This window comes from Podarcis erhardii (assembly GCF_964252035.2).
Source record: "Podarcis erhardii genome assembly, chromosome: 9".
NCBI lineage: Eukaryota > Metazoa > Chordata > Lepidosauria > Squamata > Lacertidae > Podarcis > Podarcis erhardii.
In genome coordinates this window covers 34,964,191-34,985,252 of record NC_138512.1, presented here as the reverse complement: position 1 = coordinate 34,985,252, position 21,062 = coordinate 34,964,191, and the positions used below count along the sequence as shown (strand labels likewise).

At 40.0% G+C, this 21,062-nt stretch overlaps 1 protein-coding gene across 3 annotated transcripts in view; it reads right to left on the bottom strand.

The window, feature by feature from the left end:
- Positions 1 to 559: 559 nt before the first annotated feature.
- SH3RF1 (SH3 domain containing ring finger 1) overlaps positions 560 to 21,062 on the bottom strand; it is a 49,809-nt gene continuing 29,306 nt past the window's right edge. For all 3 annotated transcript variants that reach the window (XM_081875291.1, XM_081875292.1, XM_081875290.1), the window contains exons 5-12: positions 20,312 to 20,614; positions 19,378 to 19,488; positions 14,810 to 14,961; positions 13,502 to 13,672; positions 13,083 to 13,342; positions 12,316 to 12,662; positions 10,736 to 11,070; positions 560 to 4,018 (exon numbers count right to left, since the gene is read on the bottom strand). In XM_081875291.1, the coding sequence (XP_081731417.1) occupies positions 3,850 to 4,018; positions 10,736 to 11,070; positions 12,316 to 12,662; positions 13,083 to 13,342; positions 13,502 to 13,672; positions 14,810 to 14,961; positions 19,378 to 19,488; positions 20,312 to 20,614 (1,848 nt within the window). In that variant the 3' untranslated portion in view covers positions 560 to 3,849. The remainder of the gene's footprint in view (positions 4,019 to 10,735; positions 11,071 to 12,315; positions 12,663 to 13,082; positions 13,343 to 13,501; positions 13,673 to 14,809; positions 14,962 to 19,377; positions 19,489 to 20,311; positions 20,615 to 21,062) is intronic.

The following is a 21,062-nucleotide window of genomic DNA, read 5'->3' as shown; positions in this document are numbered from 1 at the left end:
GTGAATGTATGCTCCCCCACCCCCAAACAGATTACCACATTAAAATGATCTTACTGGCAACATATTCCCTGTGCTTCACCTTTTCTCTAAAAACGAGTTCTTACAGCATCCTTTGGGTTTCTTTAATGTCATTTTCATTTTTAAAAATCGCCCAAGCATCTATGCTATTGGAAATTGAAGGATACCATCCAACTGTATCAGATTCTTCACCTCTACAGGGAATATTCTCTGTGCACAAACAGCTCTGAAGTACCTAATGGTATGCATATAGCAGACCTAAACTGATTTAATAAAGCATGAGCAGCTTGTCACAGGAACTACCTCCTACAGATATTAATAGAATCAGACAGAGATGGAGCTCATCAGCTAGGTCATCTCCATTTACCTTATAGCCATATTACGACTTATTTCTGCTTGTAATTCATCTTACATAGCTTAACTAGATGGGGGGGCTTTTTATTGTTTGGTTTAATGAATACAGATCAACAAAACATATATTATTTGACTATTAGCCTTAAGTAATCACAAGTCTTTCACGCACACATACACACAAACTGGGTTTCAGATGTTTGCTAAGAAAATATTTATTAGGAATGGAAATTTAACAGAGAAAAACACATAACATTCACTGGACTTTAAATATAGACACTAAAAATTTTTCACAGAATCTCTTTTAAGGAAAAACACAAAATGAATGTAAAGGTTTTTTGTTCATACACTGGATTACACACAAGCGAAAAAACCCTAACCCAACTCCCACAACTTTATAAAGGTCACAAGGCATAGAAAACTGCATTTTTTGTCATTGTTGTACTGTTGTGTAACAAGCCCTTAAAAACAAAAAGTGATTTCTTTTATTAAAAAGTCATTAGAAAATGTATTATATCTAACAACACTATCATATTAATTTATATTTTGATAGACTTTACATAATAAAACCCTATGAATAGAGGTACCTGTGTCACACAGATATTCTACCTTATGGAGAAGAGAAAAATTATCTGTAGTAGTCTTTTTAATATATAAAACACTAATTTGTGAAAATAAGGTTTGACACATTAGTGTCAAGTTATGCTGAACTAAAGTTCATTTCATTAGCTTGTATATCACATGAATATTCAAGTAACTAATTTTTCTAAATTCCACAAGAATTGAGTTGTACAGTGGCTTGTATGGGTGTTAATTTAAAAATGATTTCAGTTCCAACAATATAATTTATGTGAAGACTATCATGAAACTACTTGATATTGCAGGAAAATCCTTCAGCTAATAATTTCCTCCCCATGTGTAAAGTAAAAAATCAGTTGTGTTTTGTATCAGAAAATCATTAGCCTACCATCAGCTAGAGTATATTTTTCTCCTTTATATTGCATATATCTCCCTTAATTATATTGTGCTGCAAGTTCAGTTCTGGAAAGGAATAAGAACTTTCCAAGTCCACCGATTCTGAAAGTAGGGGAAAAGGTGCCAGCTGCCTGCTTTTATTCATAACTAACTTCTTAGCAGCTATATCATGGGCAGACAGTGTATCTCCAGCAAGACAATCTGCATTAACTAAAATTTTGCCTATTGCTAAAGAAGCAGGACCCTACCAGAATAAAGGGTGGTAACAGTTAGTTAAATCTCATGTAGGAATAGGCTCAGCTGAGCATGGCATAATGAGATTGCTGCAGTCAAGCAATGGTATAAAAGACAACCCTGTATGTATAGAATGGATCACCCAGTGCCAAATGGCTTTTAAAAGCCCTGGAGATAGTAGAGGTTTTTTTGTACAGGATCCATTTAGGGTTAGCAACTGACAGTTCCCAGGCACCAAAGATCTGGTCTGTCAGTTGCTAACTTGCCTCTCTTTAATTCCACATTTCTTGCTACTGTTGAGAGATATCAGAGGCCAAGACTAATGTACCTAAGGGTGACAAATCTCTCCAATGTCACCCTTTTGGCTTTCCCAGCTGGGTAGCTGTTTCAGAAGCCAAGAAACAGTTTAAGGGAACTAGAAGACTGTGCAAGTGACAAAAAGGTCATTTCTAATCTGTCATCCACTCCCTTAGCTTCCCCAGTCACTTTAGTTAGAATGGAGAGGAAGAGGGAAGATTAATAGTTGGACATGGAAAGAGTAGTCGTTGGGCTGAGTATATTTAGACCCCTCTCACTCCCTTGAAAAGATGGCTGTTACAAAAAGAAAAAAGCTCCAAGAACTTTGTATTTTATCTGAAAGTGAATGTATAACAAGAGTCACAAATAAAGCTAGAACACAATCATCTATTTATCACCCCTGCGACGTCAAAGTTTTTTTTCCCCATGCTTCATTGTGGTGGCTAGAAAAAAGGAATGAGATGGGAATGTGCACCCCCATTTCTGCCCCAGCCCCCCATGGTTATAAATAAGTTAATTTATTGATGAATAAGAGTGAAAAGGCAGCAGGGGGGGGACTGAGGGAGTATGTTCTTGCTGAAATGTGGCACAGAACAAGCTCCCCAAATCTCTTACATTTCTAAATATTAATGGCTGGAATGATGTGAATATTTGGACTCTAGAGTACTCTTTACATAACTAGGACTCACTCACTCACTAGTCTTGGTCAGTGGCTTCCGTGATGCAGACAGCTGGTTGATTTAACATCTCCAAGTGGGCACTTCAGAAAACCCACAACAGGAGACTGGAATGCAATCTATAAATCATGCAGTGTTTTATATGCCTGTGATAATTTGGTAATACATGCAAGACAATGAGTAGTTAAGACTTATGAAAGTAGCAATAGTTACAAAATTAGCAAAAATTTTCACAGTGTTCTTACAGCCTTTACTTTAAAAACACAAGTGTATCACTTACCACCACTATTGCTCAAACATTGTAAAATTGTCTCTCAGCCATGCAAATCACTTTGAAAAGGTAAAATAAGTAAATGACATTTCTTGGCATATTTAGACAGTGAATGCAACTTGAATTTAAATTTTGAATTCTACCAGTTCTTGCAGCTAATTACTATTTCTCATTGTTCTGCAGTTAACATCTTTTAATCTCATTTATATTCTGTAAGTGCCAAAGAACTAGCCAGATCCACAAAGCAGTATCTTGACAGGTGTCCCAAACTCTTGAATAAGCAGAAGCTAGAGAACGTTGATTTCCCATTTCCTGGCATTTTCACCATTTTTTATTCTCACTCTGTGAACGTTAACTCTGTTGTAGTTACAGCTTTGCCTTTCAGAAATATTACACTGTCTGGAGAATTTAGACTTGTCCATTGACAGATAGTTTCTCACCCAAAATAAGAAAAGCTCACGGTACCATTTTATCCCAGTTTGCAGGTTCAATTTGACACCACATCACCATCATTACAGCCAACATTACCCCATAAAACAAACTCACTTCACTGTCACGCACAGTGGGAGAAAGCAATCTGTCAGAAACTATGCCTTTGTATCTAAGGAGATAATCCAGCTTCTCCTTTTCTCATTTCATAAATTAATAAGTTGTTAATCATAATCACAAAGATTAAGCTATTAAACAGAATTCAAGTTTAGAAAATTAAGAATAAATTAGTTACAGCCTTGTAAACAATTGCTCTTTTGTGTTACATATTTGGAAGAAATCTTCCTGTGTAGTGTGAGATCAGACATTACAAGGCACACATTACACTTAAAAATTCAAAATAATAATAAAAAAACCCCCAGCAAGTCTCTCATCATATTTTTTATCGCAAAATTGTGCTGTGGGATACTGGAAAACATAAATATAAATTTGTTTATATTACAGACATTTAAAAAGTCTTCAATGGCTGCACTATCTCTTGTAAAATATTTGTGCTATTTTATAGTGCTGTGCGATTTGAAATATTTGAAACAAATCTCAGATACTCTCCACAAAGCTGCCAGGGAAAAGGCCAGTTTTTCCATTTCGCTGCAATGTGCCTTTGAACCAACCATCTTCACGTTTTTTGTGTACAAAAACAACATCTCCTTCTTTAAGTTCAAGCTCAGCTTCACTCTGAGGAGGATATGATACCACAACTCTATATCTGCAGAGCAAGAAGATAAAAGTTCAGGTTTTCATTACAGAGACTGCCATTGTTTGCAAACAAAAAACAACTTAATACTTGCCAGATACAACTTGCAACAGGAAGCTGCCTTGAACTGTTCACATCCTTTCAAAAATACGTGCATTATTCTAAACACAAAGTGCGTTAACGTGGCAATGTCAAGTAAATACATACAAGCCAGCTCCACTGAATTCTCTGGGAAGATGTTAAGTGTTAGGATGTTTTAAAGACAATTTTTAAAAGTTGACACGTGGCTATTATACGATTTTGTTTAGCTAAACAAATTAAACTATAGTAAAGTTTCAAATTCAGTACCTGTGAACTGAAATGCATATTTATAGCAGAAGAGTAGCATACATGATGAAATAATGCTAAAGGAGTTCACCATAACTGGTAAAAATGTTGTCATATAAATACACTTATAGTTAGGGACAGAAATACAGCAAGGGAAGCAAAACCTCTCTCAAATCACTTTCAGCCCTCCAACTATTCTGTCTCAAATTCAAGTGAACATGCATTGAAATATGCAGGAGGTCTTAAAACAGTGCATTATCATTGGGTTCACAGGTTTGTGCACTGATTTTGACCTGGGCGTGCTGATTTTAAAAACTCCAACAATACTCAGATGAAAGGTTATTCACAGGCAAACTTCTCACTGGGATTAAAACATAAGTGGTAAGCTATTTCACATGAACATCCAAGGAGGAAGGCTTTGTGTTATTCAGAATCAGGTTCAATTATAGAGCTCTAGAGAAAACATAAATGGCAATATTAACTATGGTTCAAATATATGCCTTAGTTGCCATATGCATGGAAGTAATTGTTCTACAATCTTGCTTAGGTGAAAGCTCAACCGGGAAATTACACATATGCATTGAAACCCCAAATACAAAAGCAGCCAAAATGTAATAACAACATGAAAAGTGCAGCAGCTTGTAACCTTTTTGTCATTTTTGCATTAAATATATTTCCCCATAAATATTTGTTCTGATTCCGGCAAATACATAATTGCAAGTGCCACTGCAGTTTTTGTTTTTAAGAGGATACATACATTTTTATTAGGGACAGAGAACATGTTATGAGTTTGAATACATAATCTAAAATTAGTCGTCCCCACCGCCCGCCCCCCCATTGTATAAATGGCTTATTATTTTGCCTGACTTCTGTTTACAGTGGTGCCCCGCAAGACGAATGCCTCGCAAGACGAAAAACTCGCTAGACGAAAGGGTTTTTCGGTTTTTGCGTCGCTTCGCAAGACAAATTTCCCTATGGGCGTGCCTCGCAAGACGAAAACGTCTTGCGACTTTGTTTCCTTTGTCTTAAAACCGTTAAAACCAAGGGTGCTTTGCTTGAACAGCTGCAGTTGCGACTTGACTTCGAGGAGCAACTGTTTGGTAGCCTTTTCTCAGACTTTGCTCATTTTTGAAGCTTTTCCAAAACTTTTCCAGAACTTCTTTTGCATCCATTTGGTAAGTTAAACTTTTAAAACTTTTTTGGGGGGTTTTGGATTTTGGGTTGGGGTGTTTGGGATTCAAGGACTTGGTGTTGGGGTGGGGGTTAAGAGAATCTGGGAACTTGTGGGTTTATTTATTTTTTTTATTTTTTTGTGACCATTGGGCCATGTGGTTGTTGTTTTTAAATTTTCTGAGTTTGAATTTCTGTGTGCTGGGTGGCTGGGGGAACAGTTGGTGGGGTTTCTGCAGGAATCTGGGAGCTTGTGGGGAATTTTTTTGATTTTTTGTGACCATTGGGCCATGGGTTTTTTTGGAAATTTTTCTGGGTTTGAATTTCTGTGTGCTGGTTGGCTGGGGGAACAGTTGGGGAGGTTTCTGCAGGAATCTGGGAGCTTGTGGGGATTTTTTTTTATTTTCTGTGACCATTGGGCCATGTTGTTGTTTTTTTTGAAAATTTTTCTGGGTTTGAATTTCTGTGTGCTGGTTGGCTGGGGGAACAGTTGGGGAGGTTTCTGCAGGAATCTGGGAGCTTGGGGGGAATTTTTTTGAATTTTTTTTATTTTCTGTGACCATTGGGCCATGTTGGTTTTTTTTGAAAATTTTTCTGGGTTTGAATTTCTGTGTGCTGGTTGGCTGGGGGAACAGTTGGGGAGGGGTTTGCAATTTCTGCGTGGTGGGTGGGTGGGTGGCTGGGGGAACAGTTGAGGTTTTTGAAGACTTTGGTGATTTTTTAAGCTTTTCCAAAACTTCTTTTGCAGCCATTTGAGGTTTCTGAAGACTTCGGTGATTGATTGTTGAAGCTTTTCCAGAACTTCTTTTGCATCCATTTGGTTAGTTAAACTTTTAAAACTTTTTGGGGGGGGGTTGGATTTTGGGTTGGGGTGTTTGGGATTCAAGGACTCGGTTCTGGGTTTTAATTTCTGTGTGGTGGGTGGCTGTGTGCTTTTGAATTTTTGGGATTTGAAGCACATCACTGATTTTTTTTTTCTTTTTCTGAGTTTACGAAGGAGCTGTGCTGCCATGGGACCCAAGAAGACTGCTGCTGCAGAGGCCGGCGAGAGGAAGGAGGAGAAGGTGACGCTGGAAATGAAGAAGGAGAAGCACGACGGCGGAATGCGTGTGACGGACCTCGCCAGGGAGTACAGCAGGAATCCATCGACCATCGGGACCATCCTGAAGATGAGGGAGAAGATCATGGCGACTGATGCAGCCAAGGGAGTCACCAGGATCATGAAGAACCGGCCAGCTGTTCTGGAGGAGGTCGAGAAGTTGCTGCTCATCTGGTTAGAAGAGAAGCAGCGTGCTGGGGACACAGTGACTGAGGCTGTCATTTGCGAGAAGGCCAAGGCCTTGCATGCAGACCTCGTCCAGGATCAGCCAGGAACCTCAGGCGAGCCAGAAGTCTTCAAGGCAAGCAGAGGTTGGTTTGACCGGTTCAAGACAAGATCCGGAATCCACAGCGTGGTCAGGCATGGAGAGGCTGCCAGTTCTGATGTTCCTGCGGCTGAAGACTTTGCAGTGGAGTTCCTGGAGGTTGTGAAGATGGAGGGCTACGTTCCACAGCAGGTCTTCAACTGTGACGAGACCGGGCTGTTTTGGAAGAGGATGCCCAAAAGGACTTTCATCACTCAGGAGGAGGCCAAGTTGCCTGGCCACAAGCCCATGAAGGACCGTCTGACCCTGCTCTTCTGTGCCAACGCAAGCGGCGACCTGAAGATCAAGCCCCTGCTTATGTACCACTCGGAGAACCCACGGGCCTTCAAGAGACACAAGATCGACAAGGAGCAGCTGAGTGTCATGTGGCGATCCAACAGCAAGGCTTGGGTCACACGTGTGCTGTTTGTGGACTGGGTCAATCTTGCTTTTGGCCCTGCTGTCAAACAGTACCTGCTGGACAACGACCTGCCGCTGAAGGCTTTGCTTCTGATGGACAATGCTCCTGCTCATCCTAAAGGCCTTGAGGTGGACTTGTTGGAGGAGTTCAGCTTCATCAGCATCATGTTCCTGCCGCCTAACACCACGCCACTGCTCCAGCCGATGGATCAGCAGGTCATCGCCAATTTCAAGAAACTCTACACCAAGGAGCTTTTCAGGTGATGCTTCGAGGTGACTGACTGCACCACCATCACCCTGCGGGAATTCTGGAAGGACCACTTCAACATCGTCACCTGCTTGAAGATGATCACCACGGCCTGGAACGGGATCAGCCAGAGAAATTTGAATTGCGCTTGGCGCAGCCTGTGGCCGGACTGTGTGGCACCAAGTGACTCTGATGCACCAGAGTCAACAGTGGTGCAGGACATTGTTGCCTTGGGGAGGACCATGGGACTGGAGGTCACAGAGGAGGACATCAGCGAGCTGGTGGAGGAGCACGACCACGAGCTGACCACCCAGGAGCTGGTCGAACTGCAGGCAGAGGCTGTGCAGGAGTGGGCCTCGCTGGAAGAGGAGGAAGCAACTGAGGAATGGCTGTCCTCCGAAAAACTGAGGGACATTTGCCAGAAGTGGAAGGAGGTGCAGACTTTTGCAGACCGGCACCACCCTGACAAGCACAAGGCACGTGACCTTGGGAACAGTTATGATACGACGGTCATGTCGCCTTTCAGGGAGGTGCTGAAAAGGCGGATGAAGCAGCAGACTATGGACAGGTTCTTGAGCAAGAAGCAAAGAGTGGAAGAGGAGCCTTCTTCGAGTGGTCCCCCAGAGTCTTAGAAAATGTACTGTACACTTTGTTGATTTTTAAATGTTTTTCTGTCATGTTTAGAAACTTAATTTATTTTTCCTTCAATTTTTGAACTGATCTTTACAGTATGTGTGACTTTAAAGAGCAGTTAATAAACTCTTGTTGTACCAAATTTGGCTTTGTTTGGACTTTTTTTGACCATAGGAACGCATTAATTGATTTTCAATGCATTCCTATGGGAAACCGTGCTTCGCAAGACGAAAAATTCGCTAGACGAAAAAACTCGCGGAACGAATTAATTTCGTCTTGCGAAGCACCACTGTATTAGCTCCAACCCAACTGAGTAGAAGGGCTAGAGACAGGGTCTATAAATTCTGGTTCACCTTGGTAGTGAATTTTTAATCTTCTAAGCAGCAGTGAAATCCAATCTCTCTATAGTACTACAACAATATTGTATGCATTATTTTTTCTTTAAAGTTTCATCAGATTGAAGGAAATTGTAAAACAACAACAGCAAAGACGCAATTAAGGCCTTAACTAGGTTAATTGAACACATGAATTTTTTTTAACTTTTAAAATGCAATCTAATGCAATATAATTCAGAAATGAGTACGAGGAGAGGCCATCGTTCAGCAGTTGAGCACATGCTTTGTGTGCAAAAGGTCTTTGCTTAAAAAAAAAGAAAAAAGGATCAGGTTAACAGCTATTGTCAAAGGCTATTTGCCCTGCACAACTGCTCTCAGATAACTCTTTGAGTGGCAGCCGGTGTGGAGGCAGGATTGAAGACTGTAGCACTGCCCAGAGAGCCAGGTTTCTTGCTTAATAGTTCAGCAAAGCCCTATGGCTGCAACACACCCTCAGGGATGGGCTGGTGCCGTCATTATACATCTTTGGGCACCAGGTGAAAACTTCTATCTTCAACCAGGCTGTTGGCCTATACCCTTTTAAATGTCCTCCTGGGAGGGAGGGAGGCGGTTATCGATTTGTGATGGTATTTTGTTCTTGTTTTTATTGTGTATTTAGTGTTTTTATCTTGTACATTTATTCTGTGAACCACCCTGAGATTAAATAAATAAATAAATAAATAAATAAATAAATAATACCACCACCTGCTTACAGTTCAGCTATGTAGAAACCACCTCTCCTTCCACAGAATAATGAAACACTGATATCTATACATAGTACATTTTTGAGAGCAGAAGAGAGAAAATGGAACGTATCTCAGCAGGTCCTGTAAAAATAAATATGCATGCTTCTTTTTTGGCCAGAACATGGGATGTTAGAAAGAATCCAAAAGAACCATGCTTTCCACCCAGACCATCCTTGTAACAATGGAGAAGTCTCTAGTCAACAAATTGCTGATCACTGTCATAATCATTTCCTTTCCCTGAGTCCTCACAGCCCTCAGGCAATGTTGCTGTTGCAAATGGGGGTGGTGATGCTTTTTCCTTCTAAGCTAGACTAATTCCCTGCTCTTATGTACAGCACTGACTTTCCTGCTTTCCTCTGACATACTGGAGCTTGAGAAAGAGGAGACTGGGCTTCAATATGATTATTAAGCATCTTTCCCAGCATCTCTTTTTCAAGTACTAGATGTCAAAGGAAAATTAATATTGCAAGGTTCTGAGTGCCATTCAGCTACAGAACAAGCTCTACTGATCTACACAAGCACCATTCCCTAACTCAGAAAAAGCAAACAGAAACTACAATATCCCAATACTGAAATAAGAGAAAAATGCTACTATATGAGGAAACAGAAGCAAGGTAAAGAACTCAGGTGCCTGGCCTCCTTACAATAATTAAAAATATTGATAAGGGAATAACTGTGCTAGAAATCAAGTTTTTGAATTTTTCAACAGAGTTCAGTTCTATTAAAAAAGAATGTTAATATACACAGAATTATGAACCAGAAATATTAAGGTTGACTGAACACCTAGTTTTAATATATGAAAGAGACCTACTCAGTCAGACTGAAAGGGCTTTAGGAGTGTGTGAGAGGGTACTGACGTGGTAATACTTGCTGAAGAATAGAATACTATTAAAAAAAATAAAGTTCAGGACTGTTTCCATAAGTACAAAACAAGAGTGCTGATAGATCAAGGCACAGGCTATCCAGTTTAGTATCCTATTTCCACAGTGGGCAACTAGATGCTTATAGGAAGTCCATGATAGCTTTTTCCTGCATGTGTTCCCTCAGCAACTGCTATTCAGAAACAGAGTGTCCAGCCAACTAGGCTTTTTGGCTGGATCAACTTTCCACATCATTCCCACAACTGTGCAGGAATCTATTGTGGAAAAGCTTTATCGGGTATAAGCCAGAGATGTGGGGCTCTCTTACTGCCACATGCATGCAACTGTAGGTTGTAGCCACTGTCAAACTACTATTACGATTTCATTTCAGAAGCAACAGCACATTTCAAACCCAGGTTGGGTCAACAATGATTTTTTGGTGATCACAGGAACAATATCAGAATTCTATTTCTAGCATTTTTACTGATTAGCATTTCTAGGCCCAGTTTGTAGCCATTATTACACTTTATTGACTAGAAAATGACTTACCGTTCACACACAACAGGCCTACATTCATTCAGGATTGGAGCTAATGAAGAGCAGGGCTGCCGTGGAGGGGGAGCTATAGGAATACTGGAATCCAAAGAATTTGCTTTCCGATGAGTAACATCTTGCATTGATGTAGATGTTTCACTGTCCGCAGAGCAGGACTCAGCTCTTCCATGACTAGAAGCCGATGGAACTTCTGGTCCTACAGCACCTTGCAGGGCCAGCTCCGCAGCTGCCTGCTCAACTTCCAGAGTTGGTGATGATGGTGGTGATGCTCGAGGTTTGCGCTTGGTAGACGCTCCTGAAAGTAACTTTAGCAAACCCTTTTTTTCTTTCTGGAAATAAATAAAAACATTTGTTTTGAAGCATGAATATTCACTGTGGAGGAAAGATACCAATTTGCAGGCAACATATGAATCCTAACCATGCCTGCAAGTTCAGGGCTAAGCCCTGTTTGCCAAGGAACAATCAGGAGTGCACTTTAATGTTGCAATGGATCCTTTGCTACTGCATCTTTACCTGTTCCACACCTGATGTCACATATGACATTAGGTGTGGAGTGGGTGGGCACGATCTTACAAAAGCAGCCTTGCAGACTATATTAGGACCTCTGCTACACTTTCTTGGGCTCAAGAGCTGGAGGTTCCCCACTGCTGTCCTAACCAGCAATCCAAGTGTACAATAAAACTGGTGGTACCTAGGATGTTCAAGTATACCTGAAATGTTATATACAAAATCCAATGAGAGAAGCAACATTAAAGTGTTCAATATTTTTGTTGCTTGCATGTTGAAAATATTCATCTCTGCTCTAAATATCAGAAGGGCCCAGGATACTGGAAGTGAAGTGTGGCACATAACAGAAGCAATGGAACTGTTATATACAAAAATTTAATCCATTTATTCAATAAAATTCTACTTCTGATATTTTAGTAACATCAGGAATTCCATTCCATTACAGATGTTTTCCCTCCTAAAGGAACAAAAATCTGACCATACTTTACTTCTTACATAAAGAAGCCAAGCCTGGCACTAGACTAATTTGCTGTCACATCAAATCATAAAAATATATGGTTTAATGTGAATGAACAGCATTCTGGTGTTTGTTGCTCAAAGGTTCCTGGGCAGTCCTCCCCTGCTCTTGCTGTGCTGAAGACAAAGCAAGCTGGAGTTTGTGTTGTCATGCCATCTAAACCCATGCTCATAGTTTGTTTGTTTCTTTTAAACAAAATACAAGCGGTAAGCCAAGAACAAACCTTTGTTAATACTCATGGTTTGTTTAAAGATTCAGATGACACAAGGCACACTCCAGCTTGTTCCAGCTATGGTGCAACAGAAACAGAAAAGCCAAAGGAACACTCTAGGAACTTTTGAAATTGTCTACTAGTCTACTGCTCATTCACATTGTTTTAAGTTATGGTTTTTAATGTGATACACAAAGCAAGCCACTATCTGGCACTAAAGGTGATAAGAATAAACTAAATGGCAAGCTTTGGAGTTACACCTAATAAAGAGTCGCCTCTATCTATTGGGTTATCTATTAAAGAAAAACATCCTGAGCGCAACCAAAATGTCATGCTCACCTTGCCATCTCTATCTGATTTACTGACAGTAGTAATTCCTCCAGCTACTAATGTATTCTCTGGGGAAGCTGGAGCTCCAGGGTGAGGAGTCACAGTTCTCCCATTTGCATCTCCATCCAGAGATGCAGAAGTGCCAGGAGATGCTGTTGTACAAGCTAATGGGAGATTTGTCCGGTTGATATTCACAGCAGTGATGTAAGCAGCAGCATTAGAAAGCTGAGGTTGGAGCTGTTGGGAGGCAACAGAATGGTGTGGAATAATTACAGCAGCAGGAATAAGGCATGCTGAACTTTGAGCCTGAATGGGCGTCACGGTGGCTGTGGGTCTTTCTTGGCTGTGTATTGCAACTGCAATGAGAGGGGGAAACATAGTATCATGAGACTGAAATCAATACAGCATCCACTTGTTGTGCTATTTAAAAACTTCCCTCACACTATTAATTCCACAGTCACAAGCATTAAAAATGGCATGTGTGGGTATTTCAGTATAGCAATCTAGATCTCCAAACCATCTTTTATGGTATTAAAAATATCTGACCAGTACCTGATGCTATACTGAATACTATTGTACAGAGATAAAATTTATATGTAAATATAAATACTTATGATTCTCAGCAAATAATATTCATAGGCAGATTCTCTCTGACACTGGAGTTGGTCCATAGCCATCATGTACTACACTCCACCCATGACAAGATACATGGGGTCTCAGAGAGGTTCATCCTGATCATACTATTACCTAAGCCAAGGAATAAAGCAATGTTTTACCTGATCTAACTGCATTGCGAGCCTGGTTGACTGTCATTTGGCCAGTCATGTGCATAAGAACCTTGGTCTGTGGACTGGTTTGTATATGTGCAGCAGAGACCACAGCTGTTGGTACTGCACTGGCGTTCATTGTCACACCATTTCCCTGAAGTTTTTGCAATGTTCCTCCAGCAGTGGAAGTATTGACCATAGTCACCACCCTCCCTGTCTGACCAGCAGTAGATACAGGGACTTTTGCTTGGGAGGCACTTGTCACTGCCCTGTTAAAAGTAATGCAAATAGTTTATGCACACCTTATTAAACCAAATAAGGCTATTCTCCCAATCCCAACAAGCCACCACCACCACAGAAAATCTGGATATCCAAATGGAGTTGCTTCCCCTTTTCTTTGTAAAAGATACTTCAACTGAAAGCCTCACCTTGTGACTGGTGCCACGTAATTGCCAGGGAACACACCAATTTTGCTTGTATGCATGGATGTTCCTTTGAACCAGCCATCCTGACAACGTTCAAACACCAAGAACATCTCTCCTTTCCTCAATTCCAGTTCATCATCTTTTCTAGGAGTATATGGATAAATAGCGATATACCTAGAAAACAAAACTGTTTATAATGGTCTGCAGGAAAAACTAGACAAAAAAACTGTTCCTAAGCAAGTCATGGCTTCCCTTGCAGAGTGACTGCTGCTTGAAAATTGAGCCATGAGGGTTCATTAAGAATGGGAAGTAGCTCCTTAGGTAGTCACAGAAATTTCAATCAGAGAAATAGCTGCACATACAAAGAGTTATCCAAAGAATTCTGTCCCTAACTCCTTATCAAATGTCCAAATGTTGGTGACAGTTAAAGAGTAACATGTCAATAGTTGAAAGAACCATTCTTGATTTCATCTGTCTTCCGTCATTTGCATATATCCCTTGAGGGTCAATATAGAAGCCTAATTGTCCATTGGCTGCTCCAAGTTGTAACTAAGCTCCTACCCAGGAGACCTGATTTGGTCAAGAATCATTAACTATGTCCCAGGACTTTTGACAGTGCAGAGGCCTGGTTCACACATAGTGTTAAACCACAGTTAACATTAACCATAATTAATATTAAGCATAGTTAAAAAATAATTATCAATGCTGAGGCATCTGGCAGACAATAACTTAAACCTTGATTTATTACATCTCAGAACAGTTAAAAGTACCAGCAAGAGCAGTATGGTTTTTATTTATTTTTATTTTTTTACATTCATCACTCATGGCACTGTAGCTTTTGGGCAGTGACACACATCTTTAACAATAGTTATAGAGGAGGTCTGGGTTCACACATAACACTGTTATAGCTAACATTATCTAAGTTTTATACACCATCTACTAACCTTTACAAGCGTAGTAAAGCTTTTGGACTCACACATATTGCTACACCATGGTTTAATAGATTATGGTTTAGCATTATGTGTGAACAAGCCTGCTGTGTCAGGCAAAACCATTCCAGGGATTTTCTGTACCTCATATAATCTGCTATTGTTGTTCATGACCAGTCCTGGCTGGTCATGGTAGCCAATCTAGATCTTGATGCATTGAGAACCTTGGCCATCCCTTTCACATGCACCAGGCACTTTTCACCCCAGATGACAAGTCAAACATTCCTTGTCTATCCAGAAATATTTGAATTTTTTTCCTTTGGAAATTCTGCTCTTTGATACCATTTCAAGGTTATACTCAACAAGCTTTTATTTCACTTACACACTTGGTCTTGTCTGTGGGCGCAAATGTGCTATTTGCTCAGTTGATCCCGATGCAGATTTTTGAGCTGCTCCTGAAGGCAGCCCAGCAGAGGTTGGAGCAATTATTGTAGCAGATAAGAGAGGTGGTGGTGGTAGAGGGGGATTCAGTGTCTAGAAATAAAATATTTAGAAATTTAATGTCATTTTGGCACCAACATTCAGCTGAAAATAGTATTCATACACACAGTTACACACTCCCAAATTGACTTTGATACAGTGGTCGTGAGTAGAGGTTCCACTGTACACCAATTTCTCCATTTTCTGATACAATGTAACGGGACAATCCCTTGTATTTCTTTTTTAAAAAACAAATTTTTAAGCAACAAAGAAACAAGCTCAAAGCATTGCGTCTAAATACACATTTCTTTTTAATGACAATTTTATTGAATTTTTAAAACCATATTAAACTCTAAAACTAATACTCATTTATAAGAAAATACAAAACATAATTGTATAGGCAAAAGGAAAGGAAAAAAATAGAGAAATAATAACTTAAGTCTCTTTATAACATTTATTTCATGCATATAATATCATTTATCCACACATTTCAATGCAAATTTGTGCCATAAATCCCAAAGTTTTTCAAACATATTTCTAATATTCAGTGGTCTGAAAAGGACTGCAATCCATGGCTGCTTTGAAACCAGAAGCTGTAATGCAGTAAGCAACAAATTTCAACAACAAGCCACCCAAACATTACTTTGTTTTTCTCTATGTTTTTAGCTGTTCTTATTTTTATGTGAGCTACCTTGAGTCCTTCTTAGGGAGAAAAAGCATGGTATAAATAAATAGATAAATAGTTAAATAAAGTAATAAAATAAAATAGCTGTTCCCTTTGACAGCAAAATTCCCTTTGACAGCTGGGGTACAAAAGGTACCTCTTACTGTTTTATTTTAAGTGCCATTATTCAAAATTTAGGATTGAAAATTGTGAGATAAGAAATGGAAAGAGCTCTTTTAACTGGCAGTTTCTAATGGGGCTCTATTCTTGGATCCCTTAGTTATCTTTTCATTTGTAAAACTTCAGACTATTCTCTATGTTGTTGCTGATACTTCACATTATGTCAGAACCAGAGATACCCAGCCATTACAGATTATGAGTGTTCAAACCAGGACAGGGGAAAAACACACAACCAGAAAATTCAATTACTATTTAAAAATGATGGGCATGCCCACAGCATCCCTGAAAACTCTGCTACAGCCTACCAATCAGTAACTATACAGCAACAACTTCCACACACTACATTGACACACTACATTGACACAAAGACAGCCGACCCATACAGGCTGACCTGCAGACAGTTTCATCACATTGCCATACCCACAACATGATAACTAGGCAGCAGCCACAGAGATCCATTAGGCCTCTCTCATGAGGTTGCTTGTTCCAATCCCCTCCAAATGGAGTAAAGCGGCAACCACAACAAACAAGGGAGATCCACATATGCAAAGCAGAAATAAAAGTTCTCAGGAGGCAGGTGGTTCCAGTTCTACCTGATTTACTTCCTCTTTCCTTTTAAAGCATGGGTAGGCAAACTAAGGCCCGGGGGCCGGATCCAGCCCAATCACCTTCTAAATCCGGCCTGCGGACGGTCCGGGAATCAGTATGTTTTTATATGAGTAGAATGTATGCTTTTATTTAAAATGCATCTCTGGGTTATTTGTGGGGCATAGGAATTCGTTCATCCCCCCCCCCAAATATAGTCCAGCCCTCCACAAGGTCTGAGGGACAGTGGACCGGCCCCCTGCTGAAAAAGTTTGCTTACCCCTGTTTTAAAGAGTTGTTTAATGAAAAGAGGCTGATCAGAGTAGTAGTGGCAACATGCAAATGAAGTCACACACAGTCACTGGGGCCCTGGTTCAAATACCCTCAGATATTTGGATGCTGATATATCTCATATCCTGTGCTGTACCATAGCCAGGGGTTAGCATTAGCATTTTAGCATCCTTGGGCAAACTGGAAGGTGCTTCATAACTATCAAATGGGAATGTGCTTGTTTCTGGTCTCAGAGTATATGATTAAACCTAGCAGTTACTATCCTTCTAAAGCACTTAGGAACCAGGAAGTAAGAAATAGAGGAGTGGGATCAATGGTCTTATTTACAGAGTTGAAAGCTATACTACTCAATATAGAAAATAAGCATTATATAGTTCCCTGACACCTGAATCCATATTACGTATTTCTAATCAGGTGACATGACTGGTTGGTTTGTTCATACACATAGATAAATACCCTGGGAAGTACTTTGCCCTTGATTAAGAGCTGTAAACACTTTCTAGCTCTTATCAGATTAGCAAGCATTAAATCAAGCTAACAAAGTTCAATAACTTGACTAAATGGGATTATTTATTCTGTCAATGCAAATTGAAACAGCTCAGAAACAATTAACCACTCACTACAGCCAAACATACACTTTGCATATTACGTATTGGAAAGTGTCAGAAAATAGAAGCTCACATACATCACTCAGCAGCAAATAATGGCAGTGTATATATAATAAAAGGTTTTACTACTTTTTACAGGTTTCTACTCCACTTAACAGCCCAAGGACTTTCTGTGCGACTTCCCTACATATTCTTCACAAGAATGATTTTCTTCATAAGACAATTGAGGTCATTTTCAAAATGTGAATACAAAATGTGACTAATATCCATCCTACAAGAAGCAACCTAACATTTCAGAAAATATGCATTGCAACACATTCTAGGAAACGTGCTACTTTAAAATTGTGAAACTAGTCCCATGAACCTGTAAAACCTCAAATTGTTTTTGAGTAGCAGCAACTAAAGCTGTGTGGCAAACTATGTTTCAAAAACCCAAGCCACCTCCTAACAATTCTATAATCAAGTATATATTCAACAGTCTGTATAAAATTTTCTTTAAAAAATTTAAAAAATACCAGTTTCACTTATGCACTCATCCCTACCATGTGCAGATTCCCTGCTATCACAGAGAACTGAACATTCATATTGCCTGCATTTCATTCAGTGCCAATAACAACAACAGAGTTAACCTATTATGGTACACCAATGAACTTTCATTATTCTGCAGCATAAACTTTACAGGCAGTGCACCAAAATGCTTACCAACCTCCATTCAGCTCAACCTGATTCTGTATTGATTGTTTAACAAATAACTTTTCCTAGAGAAAGGGTGGGAGGCGAAGAGGAAGAGACAGACAGACAGACAGACAGAGGGAGAATGTACTTCTCACAACTGTAAGAAATTACAGGCTCGAATCCAGCCACAATATAGATCTAGGAGTGAGATAAGACTATGTACAGCTTCTCCGTGTCTTCTCATTTCTACGTAGAAATGAAGGTGGGAAATTAAGAAGGAATTAATGAGCAGGCTCACTGCCCCCTTCTTTTTTCCTTCTTGAATGAATGAAAAAAATGGGATAAAGCCAATATTCCATCCACTCAAAAGCACTCTTTCACAGGCAAATTGTGCCCCCTCTCTCCTTTTCAGGCTGTCAAATTAAAACGGGCCCACGCAAGGAAGGCCAGGTGCTCTGCAGAAATAAAAAGGGATGTAGCACTGGAGGGATAAAAGACTCCTCCAAACGACTGCAAGCAGCAACAGCAGCTCTTTCTTCTGCCTCTTCTCCTAACACACCACAGCACGCAGCTGTTTTTTTGCTTTCTCTGCCAGCCACCTATGCTATGCATTGACTTGTCCAAGGAATCAGTGCTAAAGAGAAGAGGCATGAAAGCAGTTGGGAAAATCCAATCGGAAGGAAGAATAGAGTTCCTCTTATCCTGGATGGGTAGTCTTTCTGAAGGTGGGCTGCACCCTGTGCAAGGACGGGTTGGGCTCCCTGCATGAAGAAAGGGTGAACAAGGAGGTGCCGATGGGTGGCAGCACTCGGAGCACATCGGATGAAGGACAACAACTAGTTATCTGAGTGCTCTGGCTTATTGGCATCCCAGCCCTTCTGTCCCAGCTCCAAACTCCAGCCCACCACCTAAGGGATTTGCTGTACTGTGTCACTGCTGCTGACAATAGCTTCAAAGACCCCTTGAGGTTACTCCACAGCCTTCAAGGGATCCATGGCCCACTGGTTCAGAATCACTGCTTAAGACTACATCCTGTCTCTATATAGTCAACTGTCTTCAATATTCTGTAAAGGCAGAGGTTCCTACCAGGCAGTTTTGTTTTAATTCATGAACTTGCATATTTCTGCATACCTAGGGTGTCTCTCAAGCATGCAGAAACCATGATCTGATTTTTGGATGGCCTCATTTTGCTTCTTGGTTACTGTGCTTCACTATTAAAGGGAATAATTCAACATAGCACTTCATAATAGATTCTGGGTTTGAAATATTTTGGAAGCCACAAGAATCTTTCAGTCCTACCATCAGAGCATGTATTATTTTCCAAAGGGGCAAAATTCATTATATAGAAATCAAATGTTCCCCCAAAATACACCTCAAAGCAGCTTGCAAAAACTGTAGCTTCTAGATTCATGTAAAAACAAAGGGCAATTCAGATAAAACTACAAGATAATGTCAAACAGTACTTACACCAAGAGCAGCTTGGTAGGTTGCTTCAGGTGGAAAGGTAAATGAAGGCCCTGTTGTCACTGGGCTACTGGGTGGTGGGGTGACAATTAGCCCTGTAGTACTAATATGAACCTATCAAAATGTTAAAAAAAGTTAAACTCATTATGGGCCTATCAGCAGATAAAATAACTACTGTTATGAATTGAGCATATGAACCAGTGGGGTTTTCCTAAACAGTGTAAGTCTGGTTTTGGACCACAAACCTTCAAACAAAATAAAATAAAATGAACTACAAGTATTTGTAATAGTGATAGTGTAAGTGGTGGGCCAATGTATTCAGTCCAAGTGTTTTCATTACTTTCAGGATGTGAGGTGAACATCACCCCGAAGACTGGATTAATGTTTGGAATGGGACTTTTCCTGCTTCAAATGATGGCTACCTTCTGCAGTCCAGCAACATTCCCTTTGTAATTCAGAATATCCCACGGTAATGACACCACTCCTCCACAACCCCTCTCCAGTCAATGTAAAACCACACCCTCCCATAAGTTCATATTTACCCACCCCAAAATACATTAGTATTCCCCATGACCATCTTCAGCCAGCCTAGTGACAGATATTTTTATACTCCATTTTGTTCAAGAAATCAAAATGTCATATACTTTAGTAGTTCATGCAAAATATTTAAAAAATAATTTGTTCCATGCATGTTTTTAAACAAAAAGCTATTCATATTGAAATAAACCTTTCAGTTACTTAAAGAGCAGTAACAGCTCTCTTCAGCTTATAATATTTTGGGAGTGCATGAAAATTGTCCCTTTATGTATAATTAATGACTGCTTGCACAAACTCAGAAAGTCAGTCACAATTATCTTCCACTTATTTTGACAACCTTTTAAATTGTTCATCTAAAAAAAGCTATGATATGCTTTGTATTCTACTGCTAGAAAATTACCTGAGAAGGTGCACTGCAGGAAAGGCCTGTAAGTTCACTGATGCGGGCTGCAGCAGTAGGGTTGCTAGAGCTGATGAGGACAGGAGGACTGATTTCCATTGAATGACGATTCTGAGAAGCCTGCGAAGCCTTGTTGGACATGGTAAGAGAGGTAAAGGAGTGGCGTTTTTTGGTGTTCTTCTTGGTATCCGTGTGCTTTTGAACTGAATTGCTGTGGGATGCACCAGATGTGCCTTCCCCAGAGTCTCCTGCTGAACCTGAGGGCTTGTCCAGTTCTATCAGCTGCTTTGCTGTTGTGTTAAACTGCAAAACAATGACACGCAGAATTTAAAAATGAATAATCAGTTGTGCTTGCACATGAAGGAAGCTGGTATTTCAAATGGAAAATTGCTTTTTTACAGACTTTTTTTTCAAGAAAGGAAAACATGAAGCTGTTTGTTGGGGCAGCTCAGCAACTGACAATATGAAATGGGGTCAGAGAGGAAGAAAGGCTATACATTTGGCTGTCATTTCAAAAACAAATTTTTGAAAGTTTCCTATTTGGAAATTTTGGGTTGAGCTATCTGCTGATTCTCCATCTCTACGTGTATATTGTCAGAGTGATCCCTTACAATGTATTATTTATTCATAATTGTCAATACTTTGATCATAAGCCTGCTAAGAGATTGACAGCAGGGATGCAAGTGTTTCAGAAAAGTGATCAAGGAGACTCTCACACACCATCTCGTGGTTATCTCGTGAATAAATTAAT